The following is a 12,263-nucleotide window of genomic DNA, read 5'->3' as shown; positions in this document are numbered from 1 at the left end:
TGAGCAGAGTGTGAGGGAGGAGGTGTGAGGAGATGAATGGGACGACACGTGTCGCAGCCTGGACACAAGATGCACCAATAGATAATAACAATAAAACTAAGTCATCAACTCTACAAACATTCAATAAATAACCACAGCAGTTAACTACAGGTTAAATACTCAACTCTGATTGGTCAGAGAGAGGAGAATAGAACAGAATGGAATGTTGTCGGTTGATCAAAGGCAAATAACAACAGTGATTAATTCTAGAATGCAAAAGAGACACCAGGGATGACCTGATCACACGTCATATCAAATCACTCCACAGAAAGTAGTCCGTCTTATTCTCCCTCTGCCTGTTGACACTGTGGTACATTTTTTTGACTAGAATGGAATGGAACATAATAGATCAAAGAAGAATAGAATAGAATAGAACAGAACGGAACAGAACGGAACACATCAAAGGAGAATAGAACGGAATGTTCCGATGTATCAAAGCCAAATAGAACACAGATTAATTCTAATGAGCTAAAGAGACACCAGGAACAACCTGATCACACGTCATATCAAATCACTCCACAGAAAATAGTCCGTCTCATTCCCCCTCTGCCTGCTGACCCTGTGGTAAAAACGTTAGTGTGGTCTCAGGCTGGTCTTGGTCGTGGGGAAATAATGATGTTAGCGGGCACAGATCTGAATGCAGCCTGAGGAGCTACTGGACCCCAACCATCTCTGAGAGGGAGAAGTGGAGCAACATCCTGTCCTGTGATCCAGAGCTGGAGAGAATATCTCTAAGCTGCTGATCTCTACAAAGTCAATGAAACCAGAAGAGGTAGAGATAACAGACAGGATGTTCAAAGAGGAGAACTTTGACTCATTTATGTTTAAAGTCAACATCAAAGAGAAGGAGAGCTGTACAAGGACAGAAATGTCAATAGAGATATTCCTGCAGAAGTCCTGTTCACCTTGTCTAACGTTTAGCTGTTAAACTTGTCTATGTCTTTGTACTTCTGCAGGGTGAGACAAAGCCACTATGGGATTCTACTTACATAACCACCCGTTCACCATACACTTATGCAACTCTCAGTCTCTCTGTTTGGTGCATACCATCCTCCCACCCTTTCTCATTGTCATTTAATCTCTCTCTTCAGCTCTCCTATTAAATAAAGACAAAAGGATCTATAAATAATCTGAGAAAAAAGCTTTAACATTTCAACATTTATGTAACTAAATGCCAAAATCTGAACTTTGGAGTCATTTTGTTGACATGTTTTTATTTTGTCTTTTTATAGCTTCACTTTTAGAAACAGAAATGTTTGTGAAACAGTTAAATTTAAGTGTTTTTGGCACTTAATGATAAAATTATGTAACTACAGAGAGGACAGATTACAGGTGATACAGGTGTAAACACGTTGATACTGAGGGAGTCATGATAACGGTGTGGAGTCACTGCTGAACATCTACAGTTTGTGTGTTTCAGGAAATAAAAGGCAAATAAAAGTGTTTGTCCGTACAGTGAACCATGAAACACATCAAACAGCAGCTTTATGAAGAATAAGTTCCCATTCAAGAGCTCCAAGTTTTCCCTCGGACCTGAAAACAGGCTCACTAAACCTCTGCTGTCCATCAGGGTTCAAATAAAGGTTCATTTAAAGTCTTTCCAGCAGAGAAAGTTTGTGTTTGTGTTTCATCCTTCAGCCGTGTCCGCTCAGCTCCTCCTGAGTCTCTGCCGTCTCATCAGCCCCTTCCTTCTTCAGCAGGAAACCCCACGACTTCAGCAGAGCGAGTCTCTCAGCGGGACGACAGGAGAAGTAGTCCTTCTGTCTCTGAGAGTACGTTTCCACCGGAGGGACGATGTTCCTGTAGCTCCAGTCCTAAAGAGACAAAACACTCTGAGTGACTCTGATTTATGAGTATCTGTAAACTCATGGTGTGTCTCAAGTGTGTCTCAGGTGTGATGATGGTCTGTACCTGCCAGCGGAGGTTGAAGGCCTCCAGCAGCTGGACCCGTCCCTCCCTGCTCGGCACACAGTCTGCAGGAGGAGGCTGCTGCAGGTCAGAGCCCCCCCTCAGATCCACGAACACCAACAGGGCTCTGATCGCAAACCAGCCCCCAAACTGAGGGTGGACACACACCCCAAACATCTTCTACAGAGAGAGAGAGAGAGAGAGGTATATTTTGTTTTGGCATTGCTTTAGCTATTAGCAGTCACAGAAGGTTATGTCAGAAGTTAGTAAATTAAGTTGATGAGTTAAGTTACTTTGTCCGTCCATGGTGGATCTGTGACGTCACTCTGCTGGTAGTAATACGCTCCTCCGGACACGTGAGCCGCCGTCTGAGCGAGGAAACGAGGCCTCCTGCTGGGCAGCAGCTCGAAGTCATAGCTGACGTCCACCTTCTGTCCCTGGAAACACTGAAGACACACAGACAGGTCTGAGGAGCTGAACACACCTACAGATATATAATATAATGATCTATCACATACCTGAGAGACAGCAGAGGACACACACTGTCTCACACACTGATCGATCGGGTCACGCACACCCCCACAGCTCTGCTCCTCAAGGAAGGGCAGGAAGGCTTTCTCAAACATGGAAGGAGTGCTGAAGACCACCACGGCCAGCGTGTCATCAGGGTACGACAGGGCCAGGGAGGGGGGCAGGACCGCGTTATACCAGCCCACCTGAGAAAGACAGGTAGAGAGAGAGACAATTAACACAGCACACCTGAAAGAGTGACAGACAGGTAGAGAGAGAGACAGTTAACACAGCACACCTGAGAGAGAAAGACAGGTAGAGAGAGAGACAGTTAACACAGCACACCTGAGAGAGACAGACAGGTAGAGAGAGAGACAGCTAACACAGCACACCTGAGAGTGACAGACAGGTAGAGAGAGAGACAGCTAACACAGCACACCTGAGAGTGACAGACAGGTAGAGAGAGAGACAGCTAACACAGCACACCTGAGAGAGACAGACAGGTGGACAGACACCATTCTAAAACACTGGTAATAAAAGTGAAATAATGTACACCCATGTTTATATGTTCTTTGTATTTCACCTCCTAAGTATTCTGCAGGTGCACAGACAGATCACTGAACTATTTGATCTTAGTCTGATGCTGTTTGATCAAAATCAGTCACAACATTAGGACAGAAAGACCCCATAACAACCTTAAAACAACATAAAAACACACTAAAACTGCACTGAAACAACAACAACATGATGCTGAATGTAAATCCACTCACCTTCAGGGGGTGAACCTCAAACCCGAGTCCTGACAAACACTTCTCCAGAGGTCCTGATACATCTTCCACTCTGGTTATGGACGCCGCCATTGCTGTTTGCTAACATCAAAGCGGTGGATTGTGGGTAATGCTGTTCTTCGGGTGGCAGTCTGAAATGATGTGTCTGTTTCCGGTTTGACTTCTCATTTTTAATTAATATAAAATAAGGAAGATAACAGATTACATATAAGGGGTTGTGTATTCAAGTAACTCTGATACTGAGCGCTCATTTTGTGGTAATCAGTCTTCTACTACAATACCCAGAAGACTTCCGCAGTGGCATCCTACGTCATCACGTCGCTGTTACGCTGCTGCGGGCTCCTGGATTTAAAAGTGGAGTCGTCTTCAGTGAGTATTCTGATTAGCAGCTAACTTAAACAACGTGCTAAATATTGTTTTAATGTGGTTTATTCTGTTTTTAGCGGCTCGTTTTGTTTATTTAGGACATGATAAATCTATAATAGACGATGTTAACTTTTCAAACCGTCAGAGGAGAGATAACTTTAAAACATAGAGATAAAAACATCACCGGACAGAGATGCTAACGTTAGCTTACTGTTAATGCAACGGCTTGATATTAGCAATATTTGACGCGCAGTTAGCCACGCCCCCTTCAGGTTTAATGTTGTGATTAGGAAACAACCTGCTTTAACCTATGGCTTTAACAAACTGTCTGCATCTACTGTAGTGTCTTAAATAAAGGGTTCAGGGAAGGTTAATAACCCTCCAGGTCTGTATATGAGGATTACACGTTTTTGTTAACAGTCTAGGGTTTTAATCTGACCCTGGAGTGTAAGGAAAACACTCCACACACACCTGCGGATCAATAAAGTAGATCCATCACGTCATCATTCTGCACTCTGATGATCAGCTGATCGGAGTCAGTGATGTTTGACTATCCTTCAGCTGTAATTTAATCTGCTGAGTGACACGGAGCTGAGCCTCACACTTATCCACAGGTACCAGACACCTGACTGAGGCAACACCTCTGACAGGTGTACTGTTTCTGTGTGACATGCTGTCAGCACAGACACACACACACACACACACACACACACACACAGAGAGAGAGAGAGAGAGAGAGAGAGAGAGAGAGAAAGTTGGCCATCAGTGATAAAAACACAAATATATGTGATAACTCATTGTTGATACAGTGTGTGCAAAAGGTTGTTCCAAATTCACCTGTAGACGACCTTTATTTTGAAGGACCAAAAGCAGGATGCACAGAGCCACACGTGCACACCCCTCAGTCAGAGTGATGCAGCTGGTAGGAGGAGACGTCTCCTATTCCCCCCTCATCCTTTATTCCATAGTTTTTGTGCGTCCATAAGAGTAAAACCACATTCACCCATTCAATGTAAAAGAAAATAAAAGGAGTGGAAACCTAAAGAGAGTGTGTGTGTGCCATCAGTATCATTCATGTTCTTACCAGACGAGCTGTGAAGATTTCAGCCTTTAAGATAAAATCACCAGCAACAGTTCATCACAGTGAGGTCTCAAGCGTGGCATCCAGTGCACCACCGCCTCTTTTACAGAGTCTGTGTTGATCATTAAACCTGTGTGTGTGTGTGTGTGTGTGTGTGTGTGTGTGTCTCCTCAGTGATGAGCTGGGACCGTCAGCTGAGCTCTCTCCTCTCTGTAGCCGACAGCAGTGTGGCGAAGATGAGGGTGAGTGTGATAAGAGCATCTTCATCATGTTTAATAAAGCTCAAACTCATAGAGTTTAAAGGTGAAGTACAGGTGAGCTTCCTGTAGGTGTCACTGGAGAGCCACTCAGCTTATTCTGATTGGTCAGGAGGTTTGCTGTGTGAAGATGATCAATAAAGATGATAAATGACTGTTTATGTTGAGGTTTTATGATTTTATGTATGAATAATTTCTAATGATGAAATATTGATCTGTCTTTAGGAGAGACTGAGCTCACCTGGAGAAGGTGAGTGACCTGTGTGTGTGCGCAGACATCTACAGTCATGAAAGCATAACACAGAAGAAATTCTGCAGCATGTACCTCAATTTACACACCTGAAAAAGAGTGCAAATTTATAAATACCACTCCTCCTCTACTTTCCTATTGATTGGTGATTATTTCTAAAAATGAATATAAGATAAGCTGAAATAAGATAATACTTTATTGAACTCATAGCAGCAAGAGTAGTACGAGAATAAAAGAGCACAAATAGAGAATGGAAATAAATATATAGTAAAATAGATAAATAAAAAATAAGAATAAAATGTAAAGGCGTATACAAATGGTACACATGGTATAAATAGTTGTAATTATAGGCAGTCAGGAAAGGTTATGCAGAAGTGACAGGTTAACATTATTAGTCTTGAAAAGGGAGGGTCATCTTATAATCAGGGACGTATATTAGAGTCAATAATTTCAGACATTAATCAATGAATCAACACCGACAGCCCTTAAAACATAGTTCCTATAAAGTCATATAAAGACTATACATGTGCACCCTTATCATCACAACATGATCTTATATTCACTACCAGTCAAAAGTTTGGAAACACCCTCTCATTCAAGGGTTTGTGTTTATTGTAATTATTTGAAACACTGTAGATTAATACCAAATACATCAAAACTATGAAAGGACATGGAATTATTTAATTAACAAAAAAGTGTTAAACAAAGCAGAATTTGTTTTATATTTTAGATTCTGTAAAGTAGCCCCCTTTTTTCTTCATGACAGCTTTGCACACTCTTGGTATTCTCTCAGTCTGCTTCATGAAGTGGTCTCCTGGAATGGTTTCTAATTAACATGAGCCTTGTCAAGAGTTCATTTGTAGAATGACTTGCCTTCTTAATGTGTTTGAGACCATCAGTTGTGTTGTTCAGAGGTAGGGTTAGTACACAATGGATAGCCCTATTTGACTACTGTTGTAATCCAGATTATGGCAAAACCAGATTATTTCATAGTTTTGATGTCTTCAGTATTAATCTACAATGTTGAAAATGATTAAAATAGATAAAAACCATTGAATGAGAAGGTGAGTCCAAACTTTTGACTGTTAGTGTAAATATTTACATTTTAAAGCATCTTATTTACAGGAAAAGAAGAAAACATAAAAAAACATAACAAAGTAAACTCAAAGAGAAATCCCCATAAACTCCTTCTCTGTACCTGATGACAGCTACGTCTTTATATCATTGGTTCGTGATCTTTGATGGAGCCTCCTTTATCACCCTCCTCTTCCTCTACAGATCTGTTTCCTGTGAGGGAGAGGATCGATGCTCCTCCTCCTCCTCCTCCTCGCCCCCTCCCTCACAGAGAGCGCCCCCTGCCTGTCAGCGTTCAGTGGTCAGACCTGGCCACGCTGCAGTCCCAGCTGCAGATACAGAGACAGGTGTGTGTTTAAAGACAGGTGTGTGTTCAGAGACAGGTGTGTGAGTGATGTCTCTGCTGACAGTGTTTTTATTTGTCTTTCAGGAGATTCAGTCTCTGACACATCGAGTTATCACCATGGAGTCAGAGAGACACAGTCAGCACAGCCACATCCAGAACCTCCAGGGTAACCTGACATCACAAATACACAACAACTACACAACAACTACACACTGACAGACACCATGACCCAATATAAGAAGGGGGCGGAGCTTCCAGATAGTCACCCATTGGTTGGCAGATTTCCATTTAAAGTCTGTAATCTTATTTTTTAAAGCCAGAAGTGACCATATTTGGACGACAGGATACTTCCTGCTCTCTGCGACTCTAAATGGGACCATCATTCATAAAACTAACATCCTGCTGTGTTGAGGAAGACTTAAAACTAGAGATTAAGACCATAAACTTGAGACATACGATCGTTTATTTTCTACTTCTAAACAATCCGACTGAAAGGTTTGAGATGCAAACACGAGAGAGAGCTGATCACAGGAGGATTATTTGTTATACCTCTATATATCTCTGAGCTTTTATCCCCCTACAATCTTGGACGCAGTCTGAGATCCTCTGGCAGTGCTCTGTTAGCTGTTCCAAGGACCCGACTGAAAACCAAAGGGGACAGGGCGTTTTCAGTCAGGGCTCCTACACTCTGGATCAGCCTGCCAGAGGAGATCAGACCTGCAGAATCAGTCCCTTGTTTTATGCAATTACTCAAGACACACTTTTACAGAAAAGCTTTTATTGTGTGATGTTCTTTAATTTTAACTCTGTTTTTAAGGATCTGTTTTATAAGCTTGCATGCTTTTTGGTTTTAATTTCATTTTATTTTTTATCGCTCCATTTTGCTTTTCACTTCTTCTTGTTTTTATTCCCCACTGTGAAGCACTTTGTTACCTGTATTGAAAAGTGCTATATAAATAAAGTACTATTGTTATTATTATTATTATTATTATTATAAAGACATGAATCATGATTATTATGATTCATCCACACGATGATGAAGAGGACTCTCTCTCTCTTTCTCTCTCTCCATCTCTTTCAGAGGAGGTGCAGAGGCTGAGGAACAGAGGGGCGGAGGAGTGGAGGAGAGAGGCGGAAGAGCTCAGCAGTCTGCGGGAACAATTCACCAGAGCCACGTCCATCGGCCACCTGGAGGAGAGGTGCATTATGGGTAGTGCTCATCGGGTCGATGCAGAGTGGTGTTTGGGGTATGAGAGAAGAGATGATGAAACTTCTCTTTGTGTTTGTTCAGTTTGAGCTCAAAGCTGGAATACCTGAGGAGAGACATGGAGCTGCTGAAGACTCAGCTGAGTAAGTCTGAAGCCTGATTTAAATGTCTGTGTTGAATCTACGCTGAAGGTTCACATAGATCTGTACCTTACATATCTCCAACATCACGCTCAGATTCAGTCGCCAAAGTTTCCTGTTCATAACGAGCAGAGAACACAGCAGAACCAGAACCAGAACCAGAACCAGAACCAGAACCTGGTGATGTGACGAGCACAGTAATCACACTGCCATCTAGTGTTTAGGAAGAGTAGTGCAGAGCGACGTGAACAAGTATGTGGTCCTCACGTCAACGTAGAGTCAACACAGAGGTATAAACCAAGTTTAACACACACACACACACACACACACACACACACACACACACAAACAGAGAGAGAGAGAGAGAGAACTGTTGTCAGTGTGTGTTTGTGTTCTGCAGGGAGGCAGGGGGAGGAGCTGCTTCACCTGCAGGAGGAAACCAGAGAGAGCAGGAGGCGGGACCAACACACCTGCAGGGTAAACACACACACACACACACACACACACACACACACTCACACACACTGTACAATTAACACTCAAAAAAACATGATGTGTGTTATATTCATTGTGTGATGTGTGTATGTTGTGTGTTAAATTATTTTTTATGCGTTGTGTGTATTTTTGTGTATTTTGCGTACTGTGAGAGAGTTGTTTAGTTTTTAATGTATTGTGTGTTGTTTTTTACGATATGTGTTATGTCTAATGTGTGTTCCTTCGATCACCTGTGTTAAATGTATTGCTATAATTTGATAATTGAATGTTTGTGTGTGTGTGTGTGTGTGTGTGTGTGTGTGTGTGTGTGTGTGTGTGTGTGTGTGTGTGTGTGTTTAGACTGTGGAGCAGATGACTGACAGCTTCAGATCTCTGAGCTCTGAGCTGACTAAGAATGTCTCAGACACACGACAAGAGGTCCAACAGATCAGGTACGTGGGTGTGTGCTGTGTTTTTCAAAGAAACCTGATCATACTTTAGAAGCTGCTCTCTCTGTATTATGTTACTATAGATTTTAAATTCATGCAGATTTCAAACTGTGATAAATATTTCAAATCCAAAAACAGATTTTTAATTTCTAAGAAAGTTTTTAAACTTTGAAACAGGTTTTAAATTCTGACATAGATTTAAACTCGGACAGATTTTAAACAGATTTTTAATTCTCATACAGATTTTAAAGTCTGTCAGATTTTGAACTAAACCATAAACATTAAACTCTGATATAGATTTTAAACTTTATTGGAAAGTGATTAAACCACTTTTCTGTTCATTTCCTGTGCTTTTATTTTGTAGTTTTCTTTTATCTTTCTGTTTCTGTAGCGTGTATAAGGCATGTCTAATGACTCTCTTCAAACAGGTCGAATGTGTCGCAGCTGAAGGAGGAGCTCAGGACGACCAGAGAACATCGGCTGTCAGCACACACACCAGGTGAGACACACACACACACACACACCGTCACATAGACACAGAGGATAACATGAGTGTGTGTTCAGGGGCGTCCCCGCTCCTCCCTCTCCCCCACAGAGGACTCACGCCTGACCCGGACCTGGACTCTGACTCAGAGGACTTCAGTCCGACCCCAAGTCTGGCTGAGGTGAGCTCAGACGATCTGTCCTGGCTGGAACACAGAGACCCTCCAGGTACACACACACACACACACACACACACACACACACACACACACACACACACACACACACACACACACACACACACACACAGCTTATCACAGGACACCACTCCTCCACCTCCACCACTCCACCAGCACCTCAGCCCGACCTCACCCTTTAGATGGAGTCCCCCCCACACACACTCTCTCTCACACACACAAACACACACACACATACACACAGGTTGTTATGGAGTCATGTAAACACTTCTCTTCTTCGCCTCTCAGATCGTCGTCGGAGACGTCGAGTCAGTCTGAGCGATCAGTCCGACCTCTCTGCTGCAGACGAACAGCTGCAGGACGATGATGATGATGATGGTGATGATGATGATCTCCTTGATGACGTTTGAACCCAGATGTAGGCTCTGACCTGAGCCTGAACGACCTCTGACCTCTCTTCATATTTATCTCCTGACATATTTATTTTTTTAATCTGTGTATCAGACCTCACTCTGTCAGTGATCTCTGATTTATGTTTCAGCTGCAGAGATTGAACTCTGACTATGTGAGGTGAACACACACAGACTGACTTCACACAGTCCGTGTGTGCTCACCTCACACAGTCCGTGTGTGCTCACCTCACACAGTCCGTGTGTGTGTTCACCTCACACAGTCCGTGTGTGTTCACCTCACACAGCCTCACCAGTTCAGTGTTTTTGTCTTTCACAATAAAACTGTTAAAATAATCTGACTCGTTCTGCTTCAGTTCCGATCGTTGATTCATGAAAAGTTCAGAGCTCCCAAAGCTCAGCACATGTTCTGAGTCCCTCTGATCCAAAAATCAGTAAAGGGGAGGAGCTAGGAGGGCCTTAAACCTCCTGATAAACACGCCCACCTGTCAGTCATCCACGCTCTGAATTATGCACATTTTTTGCTTAACTCTAAACTGATGAGCTGTTAAAAAAATCAAACCATGTACATTGGTCCTTGATAAAGACTAACGTTCTCCGTCTCAGGCTGTGAATGTGTTTGTCTAAATATAAACACCTTTTGGACTCAACAGGGTTTCTTGGGTTTTAAAGACCGCCTCCCGAGGACACTTGAAGAACTGCAGTTTCTGCACTCATTCATTTCTACTAATAAGAAGCCTGACCTCATGTTAGAGGATAAAATGAAACACAGACGACGACTTTAAAATACTTTTAATAATAAAACACGAATACATCGTCCAACAGAGCCTCGTTATCAATAAGTAACACTTTAATAACTTATTATGTTTGAAGGGTAACATCAGGTGAGTCCTCCTGAAGACAGGAGGAACATCTAATGTCTCCTGTTACATTCACACTTGATCTTATACAAAAGGTTATTATTTACTTTAATATAAAATGCTATTAATAGAAACTGTTATTTAAATAAACTGTTTTGTATTCACCAATATTTTTTTATTTCTGCAGGTGTGTGATCAGCTGACTGTGATGTCATGGTCTGTAACTCACTGTGAGAGCAAGCTGCTGTGTGTGTCTTCACTTTTTTCACTGTGTGTGTCAGTCTGCAGCAGTTTCTGTGTGGACGACAGTGACACACACACACTGACACACACTGCGAGTCAGTGTAGGGACCTGAGAGAGTCTACCTGGGGACCACAGACTGAACTGGGAGTGATGGGACATCTGGAAAACAGGTTACAGTAAAAACAGCCTGAGAGCTGACCTGAGCTGATCTGAACCCAAAATACTGAGGACGTAAACAAACACACTGACGTAAACAAACACACTGACGTCACACAGAGTCACTAAAACACGCTGACACAACGTAACAACACGTGTGTGTGTCAAACACAGAAACACTGAACACTCCTGATTTCTGTCTGTCTCTCTGCTGACGGTCAAACATCATCATGAGACCTTCAACAGGAAGCAGAGTCAAAGACTGACACGACTTTCACAATAAGAGCCCAAAACAAGCGATTTCTTCATCATCTTCATCCTTTCATTGTCCTCTGCAGCTTTCTCATCTCTTCTCCTGTCAGGCATCCAGTCCACACATTACCCAGAATCCTCTCTGTTTGGTGCATCCATCAGTAGCTGTACACAGAGAGAGGCGTGTCCTCCATCATGTCGTCCTACACACAAACACATACACACATTAATATGAACACACTGATGGTGCTTATAAATAAACAGAGGACATGCACTAACCACAAGAGATGATTCGATTGTTGAGACATGAATTAAATAACAGTTAAACATAAAACTTCTAATAAAGTGTTGACTGACTGCAGAAGCAGCTGTGCTCAGGTGTGATCTTAAAGTCTGACTGTGATCATGACCTATGTTAGTGTAGGAGGTCGTCAGCTCACCATGGAAACATCCTGCAGACGGGTGAACTCTGATCTGTTCTCTCTGCTACGCAGTTTGAGGAAGAGCAGCAGGGTGACGAAGACTGCTGTGATGATGAAGGCCGACACCAGACCGGTCAGAAGGGGCTCTACTGAGGAGGACTCGTGGACTACCAGAGCTGAAACACAAACACAGAAGACACCTGAGCTGGTAGAATCCAGGTGAGCACATGGCCGAATAAAAACGGAGTGAGTGGGATGAAGAGTGATGAAGAGGAGCAGACACACTGAACAGGTCAGCACAAAAACAAAAACAAAAACAACTGTTGAAGGTAAAAAGAAGATGATAATGG

At 42.6% G+C, this 12,263-nt stretch overlaps 3 protein-coding genes across 4 annotated transcripts in view; 1 reads left to right on the top strand and 2 right to left on the bottom strand.

The window, feature by feature from the left end:
* Positions 1-1,223: 1,223 nt before the first annotated feature.
* On the bottom strand, positions 1,224-3,478 carry mmachc (metabolism of cobalamin associated C). Its single transcript, XM_034677277.1, has 5 exons — positions 3,228-3,478; positions 2,466-2,663; positions 2,241-2,393; positions 1,951-2,127; positions 1,224-1,853 (listed from the first exon to the last, which is right to left on the bottom strand). Exons 1-5 carry the CDS (start codon positions 3,315-3,317, stop codon positions 1,674-1,676), a joined length of 798 nt encoding a protein of 265 aa, XP_034533168.1. The 5' UTR covers positions 3,318-3,478; the 3' UTR covers positions 1,224-1,673.
* A 25-nt stretch (positions 3,479-3,503) lies between these two features.
* On the top strand, positions 3,504-10,315 carry LOC117807836 (actin cytoskeleton-regulatory complex protein PAN1). Its single transcript, XM_034677248.1, has 12 exons — positions 3,504-3,614; positions 4,867-4,934; positions 5,175-5,199; positions 6,478-6,620; positions 6,704-6,785; positions 7,701-7,818; positions 7,911-7,969; positions 8,367-8,443; positions 8,801-8,892; positions 9,318-9,388; positions 9,454-9,600; positions 9,858-10,315. Coding segments are annotated over exons 1-12 (1,005 nt in total). The 5' UTR covers positions 3,504-3,613; the 3' UTR covers positions 9,980-10,315.
* A 441-nt stretch (positions 10,316-10,756) lies between these two features.
* Positions 10,757-12,263, bottom strand: part of LOC117807845 (mucin-2-like) — a 6,465-nt gene continuing 4,958 nt past the window's right edge. For both annotated transcript variants that reach the window (XM_034677259.1, XM_034677266.1), the window contains exons 4-5: positions 11,932-12,089; positions 10,757-11,694 (exon numbers count right to left, since the gene is read on the bottom strand). In XM_034677259.1, the coding sequence (XP_034533150.1) occupies positions 11,650-11,694; positions 11,932-12,089 (203 nt within the window). In that variant the 3' untranslated portion in view covers positions 10,757-11,649. The remainder of the gene's footprint in view (positions 11,695-11,931; positions 12,090-12,263) is intronic.

Source organism: Notolabrus celidotus, chromosome 2 (assembly GCF_009762535.1).
Source record: "Notolabrus celidotus isolate fNotCel1 chromosome 2, fNotCel1.pri, whole genome shotgun sequence".
Classification (NCBI taxonomy): domain Eukaryota; kingdom Metazoa; phylum Chordata; class Actinopteri; order Labriformes; family Labridae; genus Notolabrus; species Notolabrus celidotus.
This window is presented reverse-complemented; position numbering and strand designations above follow the sequence as displayed.